Here is a 7,436-nt window from a genome sequence, read left to right on the forward strand (position 1 = left end):
TCCTGACAGACAGGACGCAGCAGGTGAGACTGGGAAAAACCACATCCAGCACCCGGACCATAAGCACTGGCGCCCCCCAGGGATGCGTGCTCTCTCCACTGCTCTTCTCCCTCTACACCAACGACTGCACCTCAGAGGACCCGTCTGTTAAGCTCTTGAAGTTCGCAGACGACACAACGGTCATCGGCCTCATCAGGAACGGTGACGAGTCTGCGTACAGACGGGAGGTTGAACGGCTGGTCCTCTGGTGTGGACAGAACCACCTGGAGCTGAACAAGCTCAAGACTGTGGAGATGACAGTGGACTTCAGGAGGAGCCCCCCAACACTATCCCCGCTCACCATACAAAATAGCTCTGTTCCTGCGGTGGAGACCTTCAAGTTTCTGGGATCCACAATCTCCCGGGACCTGAAGTGGGCCTCCAACATTAACACCATCCGCAAAAAGGCCCAGCAGAGGCTGTACTTTCTGCGCCAGCTCAGGAAGTTCAACCTGCCTCAGGAGCTGCCGATCCTTTTTTACTCCGCCATCATCCAGTCTGTCCTCTGCTCTTCCATCACTGTGTGGTTTGGATCGGCCACCAAACAGGACAGAGTCAGACTACAGCGGATCGTCAGGTCTGCAGAAAGAACCATTGGTTCCAGCCTCCTCCATTCTGGACTTGTACACCGCCAGAGTCAGGAAGCGGGCAGGAAAGATCACTGCAGACCCTTCACACCCTGGACACAAGCTGTTCCAACTCCTGCCCTCTGGTAGGCGCTACAGAGCACTGTACGCCCAAACCACCAGACACAGAAATAGCTTCTTTCCACTGGCCGTCACCCTGATGAACAATTAATCAGACTCTTCCATCTGCACTATCTGCACTTTTTGACTACTGTCTTTAATGTCTTTTTTATATTTATCCCGCTTATTGTATATTGTGTGTGTGTATAAGTACGGAAGAGCAAAGTGTAACCGGAGTCAAATTCCATGTATGTGCAAACCTACATGGCCATTAAAGCTGATTCTATTCTATTCTATTATTAATAATTTGACAGATGTTTCAAATCACATGTAAAAGTTTTTTTTTGTTGCTTGATATAATTTCTAGTACTATTTTATACATACCTTTATATATTATATATACATAATATATATTATCTATATAAAAATATATATATATATATATATATTATATATGATTTTTTAAATTTCGCCACGGACGAATATAGGAATATCATATCATATATATATATTATATTATATATATGTTTTTTTCTAGAATGCAAAAACCTATTTCCCTGCAAATCAGTCATGAGTCTGACTCATTTTTTAAATTGGTGTGTTATGAATATATGGACCAGCCGCAATGTTTGCAGGTTTTACACCTTTAAGTCCTACGGCAGTGTGAATTACCACAGTAATTTCCCAGGTGATTTATACGTCTGTCTGTGGATGGATTTTGTTACATCGATAATGTGCAAATTGATGTCACAAAACTTTACATGTTTGCACTCTGGATCAAAATGAGTGTTGCCCGAGCAAAGGAGAGCTCTTTTAGCTCTGCTTTTGTGTACAGTGGATTTTATCCACAGCTGAAAATGAAGTAGATGAGAGGGGATCTTTTGGGGCAGGAAAACCAAAACAAAGGCCCAAAAGAGGCTTAAATTCCTCATGAAGAGAACTGCAGCTCAATCTTTCACATTGAACATTGTCAATACAATCAAGAAAATTGAGTATTGCATTTTCAAAATACTGCAGCGATGACTTTCAAAACGATTGAGGCAATTGTGTGAGATGACTTGGCAAGCGCAAGGCGGCGGGGAATACTGTTTGAATAAGAAACACGCCACACTCGTGGATCCAGTCCAGAAGGCTATGGAGCTATTTTTTTCGCCCCCACACTAACTTCTCACTCGGTTATTAACGTGACATGGAAAAAGCCTCCCAACTCCCAGGAGACGAGGCTCCACACAAAGATGTCGCACCAGGCGTTTCCCAAGGCACACTAATGTTTACGAAAACATTCTCAGGAGTAAGCAACCCCACGCTCGACTGTCCTGATCTCTACTTTTTCATTTTTTACAATAGAGAGCCAGTAATGTGAGATATGAACGTCTATGTTTCCAGTTGACCCTTCCACTGGGCAGGTTAGGGAGGCGCTCTTAGCTCGGGGGGTCAGGATATTCGGTCACCATGACCCATGTAAATTAATTCCGTTGCGGTTAACATAACAATGTAAGATGTGCCGTGTGGGTGGTCCACCGGGGGTCCCATCCTCCTACAGGATGCAAAGACGCAGCAACTGCAAATAGTAACAGCACAATTGGAAAGAAATGTGTCCGAATCTTGCAGATGTCCTGATAAACCTGAATATAACAGACTCCAGGAGCCCGATGTGAATAAATAAGTGTGACAATATATGTGCAATGAAATATATAGCTTTGCTTTACAGTGGGAATACAATCGTGCTGTGGATGATGAATGCATAAAAACAGCTGCATTGCTTCACACTTTATCATGAACCACAATGGTTTCTGTTGCATTGGGATATGAAATGCATCAAACCAGATAGATTATGTTTTACTTCCTATCAGCTCTGACTGTTTTGATGTAAAATGCATTAATTTAAAATATGGCTAATAAAATGCGTATGTTCCAACATTTGACCCAATGAGCTCTAGGAACGGCCAGATGTTTCCCATGATGCTCTGGGGCGAGGGAGACGTCTCTCTCACTTCTGTTCGCGGTCTCTGAACAGGTTTGAAAAAGAGTCAGATTTCTTTATTTAAATGTAATGTTTTGATACTTCAGGTTTTTTTTAAGTGCTAAATATTGTGTTTCTTAATGTAAAGGTAAAACCAGGTTAATGTTACATGAAGTGCAGCAGGTGATTTCAAGCTGAACGGCATGGTTACCTCAACACAAAATACATCAATCTAATAACGTGAGTAGGTATACAGCCCTCGTAACAGATATGCCTCAGATGCACTCAAACAATTCTACGGTTACACCTTTCCAAAACTAAACATGAAGCCCTCTCCAGCTGGGATCAGCTACACCTGCACACACAATTCAGAGTGTGTAGTGTTTAAGAAAAGAAACATAAGGACTACTTAATAAACTTTACTGAGGCTGTCTTTACTTAAGACTGCAGTTTGCTCCGGCAACGTGAACCACAGGACAGATGTCAACTCATTTTAATATAATCCTGTTGCAGATGTTAGACGCATCAGGAGTAAAGGCCTGAGATAAATAGCTAATGCCCTTTATTACATGTGCATATTAATGCCTATTACACATGGCTGCATTTCAGAAAACCTTTAGAACTTAAAAGATCATTTCACAAAGAACAGTAAACCTTCCCAGTGAGTCAATGACGAGTTAACACGCAGCAAGCTGTGCTCCGTAGATAATTAGGTCAGAAGTTACAAGATGACTAAAAAGGTCCAGTGTGAGGTTCTATTTAATATGCTGCAGCATGGAGGAGTCGGCAGTTAGTCAACATTATGTTCCTGGAAATAACATAATTACTCCTCATATAAACACCATGAAGAGTAAATGTGTAATTTTTGCCGTTTTATCGTTTCAGCATAACTTGAGTAGCTCAATGTGGCAGATCACACGAGACCCTTCACCTTTTTAGAGTTTGGTTTCCTAAATTAAACATTTGTTCACCTACAAGCCACACTCGTGTGCACATGGAGTATTGAGGGTAAAGTGAAATCACCTACAATTAATATGAATAAATGTGGAGCCTTGAAACATACATTAATATTAATGATTAGATTAATATTCTAACAGCAGAAGGAACCAGACCGCAGACGGGATTGTCACCATAAAAAGGGCTGTTTATTTGTTTCAATGTACAGGTGAGCTCTAACGATAACGGTGCAGCTGCAAGGTGTTGCGCCTCTTCCAGGCAGCATGACGGGAGCCTCCGATGGTCAGGTGGAACTTGTGGCCCTTGCCCAGGCCGCGGCTCTTCTTTCCTGCAGATGTCAGGCCACGCATCTCTCTGTGCTTGTGCACAGCCTTTGTGATCCATTGGGTGTCTGGGTTGCGTCTGATGGCCTTGTGGAAGGTGTCGATCAGAATCACCTCAAAGAACTTGAAGGTGGAGTCCTCGCCCACCCAGTAAGAGCTCAGCACTCTCAGGCCTCCACAGTGACGACCAGCACGCTCCTGGGAAATAAAAATAGAGAATAAAATATTCTGACAATCAGTTTTCAACAATCTAAATCTATCACAAGGTAATATGCACTATTGTTACGCTAAAAAGGAAATGTGGTGCTGTCTATGCATTCGCAACGTTAATTACCAACGTACATATGACAGTGCCACATTGTTCTTGTGAGCTTGTCGACTGAAAAATAAGTGCACGTTTCTTTTTGACCAATCAAGTGTCTCAGTAATTTCTTTCAGAGAGCCAGATTGCACAATACGAGGACACTGAAGCACCTAAATGTAACCAAACAATCACGAGATACCCTTAATTACTCTTCATTTCAAGTATTAACTTCCAACATAAGCTCTATATGAAAGATTTGAGTAAATATTAAAGATCAATCAAGGCAACTACCCATGAATAAATCTAATAAGCGCATTTCTCAACTCTTGGTAATCAACATTTTGAAAATGACACTTTAGTTTAGCTTTAGTTACTTAGTTGGACTTGGAAGGACAGACTTTGACAGCTCTGGCACACATTTGAAGTATTAATCCAGTGCTTTGTAAAAATCTAAGATGAACTTCCTACTATATACAAACCCAAGCTAGGGGTACGGCCTTCTATGAAATGGAGCGCTACACAACAGTTAAGACCAACACAGGAGCATGTAATCTCAAATGTACCAACCGATGTAATCTTTTTCAATTTGGTTCTAGAGTAAATGGACTTTACAGTCAGGCGGTGGTCAAGTTTCCAGACCACCTTGAACGGGCTGTGAATCTGTTGTAATCAGCATCAATAGAAATTGACTGACGTCAAAGACGATTCTAGAAACGTCTATATATTTGTAATGGAACACAACACGTGTCGATTTAAGTGATGCTCGCATCTGCGTTTACCGATTCCATGATCATAATAATTTTAGTATTTGCAGACAAACCGGGCAACAAAAGCCCCTTTGAGATCCAGTACAAACTGAACACGTTACGTTCATCTGAAGGGTCGTCACACTATAAAAAATGTGTCTTCTGGAAGGCACAACATACTTAAAGATGAACGTACCTCAGCGGTTGACTGCAAACTGCGGGCAAACTTGATCTGGTTGATGCCATGATGCACTGGCTTGCCATAGGTGGCACCCTTGGGCGCGGGGCGTTTGCGGCCTCCACGGCGCACACGGACACGATACACTACGTAACCTGATTGAATAAAAAAAACAAAGACGTGATTAGTTAAGGCCAGCAGATGGGACAACAGGGAAACCACCAACTCTGGGCTCAGAACTCACCCTGCTTGGCCTTGTAGCCCAGTCTACGGGCCTTGTCAGGTCTGGTGGGCCTGGGGGCGCGATGGAGGTTGGACAGCTGACGGTACTGCCAGCAGCGCACACGGAGCAGGAAGCGCATCACATCGGACTGCTTCTTGCGCCACAACTCTTGCATATACCGATACGCTCCCATGTTGACTTATCTAAAGAACGAAAGAAAACAACAAATAACAGTATATTAAACATTGCATCACTTGGTGATGTCCAACACAATGCAATTAAGAAACACGGGATGCATCAGGATAACAAGCACCCAGCATATATATACATGTGATACTGAAAAGGAGCATCATAGACCAAAATCATATTTAAGAGGGCATCAGTGATACGTTTTGTCAAATTCTGCAAGGCATTATTACTTTGACTCGCTGCTGCCTTGCTCGAATATAAAAAGTGTCTTTTGGGTCAGTTGATTAGAGACCTGCGACTCTAAAGTCATAACAGCCATGGACGGATTAAGAAACCACGGGCCCCTGGGCCTGGACCTGTCAAGGGCCCCACCCCCCCCCACCCGCAAACAACACACAAAAAAGGCAACAATTAAAAAAAAAATATATATATATTTTTTTACATCGCTAACAAAACAGTCCGTATGGAACACCGATACCGGAGCTGAGCAGACAACATAACGCGAATTATATGACCATGACATGAATGACTTAAGCCTAGCATATACCGGCTATGGCGCATCGTGTCATATCATCATATCAATACAAAGTTAATAACAGCTACTTCACGCAGAGGCTCCGGATTAGGGGCCCCCTGAGCTCGGCTCGTTCGGTAATCCATCCCTCAGTAGGACCATATACCGGCTACGGCGCATCGTGTCATATCATCATAGACATGATGATATGAGACTGGACATTTAGAGCATTTTGTTTACTGCTTCAAGACTAAGTAACCTCTCCAGTGGAGTTAATACAAAACGCGTATGGTACGGAGACCCGGATGTTTATCATGTTGAAGCGCGCGATGGAAATGTACAAGTTAACGCTGTGCACACGTCCATGCTGGTTAAAAAGATGGGAATCAAGCTAACGTGAGCTAACGTTGGCCGAGTAGCTTCTCGCTCCCCAACTACAGCGCTGGTGTGAAAATCACTTTAACCCTGTAATGATACACTGAATATGCCATTTAGAAAAAGAGTTTAAAACGCAAAGACTTTAGGAACTTTAAGCATACGGTGAGGCAGCGCGGTACCGACACATTAGCTTTCTACTGCGGCCGGTAGAGTCCATTGCTAACGGATCCGACAGCCTCTCAGCATTATTGAAACCGGGTCATAAACAAGTGTTTCCAACAATATAAATACAAAATAATCAAGTCGCATGATGTCGTTATTAAGTCTCTTCACAATGCGCGAAGGGAAACAGACAGATGAACGTATATTTATGAAGATTTTTATGGATTACGTTTAGTGAAAAGCATAGAAATATTCGCTTACATGATGGCGTACCAGCCGGAAAGAAAGACAGTTTCTACCCAGCATGCCTTATGAAACCGACAGTGACGCATTTCCGGTGGGGTGGTCTCGGGAAATGTAGTCTTTATTTGTTTGTGTTTTTCCCCTTCCTTTTTCTAACCGTTTGAAGATACATTTGTTGTATTCTATTTTCCAATTTAAATTAGCTTTCAATGAAAAACGTCATTCGTAACGTAATGATAGAAAATACACCTACATTAAGTTAACCCACATTCTTGGAAACCACAGCCGTACATGACTACAGAAGTAACGGCAGGTTCACTTACTTACACTGTACTACGTGATTGACTGATTTCCTTTTGTTCTACGACGACAGAAAATAAATGTATCAACATAATTATCAACATGTCAGAACCGATGTATTATGTAATGAATACAAACACGTCTTCAAGCGTTTCATATATTTGTTCATATTTTCATAATTGTATTACGATGTCAATGTTTATTATTGTACATGAGTGGTGGTGTTGTACT

General features: G+C 42.3%; 1 protein-coding gene across 2 annotated transcripts; it reads right to left on the reverse strand.

Moving 5' to 3' along the window:
* Positions 1-3,811: 3,811 nt before the first annotated feature.
* rpl15 (ribosomal protein L15) lies at positions 3,812-6,907 on the reverse strand. 2 transcript variants are annotated; one of them, XM_056420815.1, is made up of 4 exons: positions 6,892-6,907; positions 5,441-5,622; positions 5,215-5,351; positions 3,812-4,166 (listed from the first exon to the last, which is right to left on the reverse strand). In XM_056420815.1, exons 2-4 carry the CDS (start codon positions 5,610-5,612, stop codon positions 3,861-3,863), a joined length of 615 nt encoding a protein of 204 aa, XP_056276790.1. In that variant the 5' UTR covers positions 5,613-5,622; positions 6,892-6,907; the 3' UTR covers positions 3,812-3,860. The 2 variants fall into 2 exon arrangements, with proteins under 2 accessions (XP_056276790.1, XP_056276781.1); XM_056420806.1 differs by lacking the exon at positions 6,892-6,907 and having other exon boundaries at positions 5,441-5,627.
* Between the last annotated feature and the right edge of the window lie 529 nt (positions 6,908-7,436).

The sequence above is a fragment of the Pseudoliparis swirei genome, chromosome 1 (assembly GCF_029220125.1).
Source record: "Pseudoliparis swirei isolate HS2019 ecotype Mariana Trench chromosome 1, NWPU_hadal_v1, whole genome shotgun sequence".
NCBI lineage: Eukaryota > Metazoa > Chordata > Actinopteri > Perciformes > Liparidae > Pseudoliparis > Pseudoliparis swirei.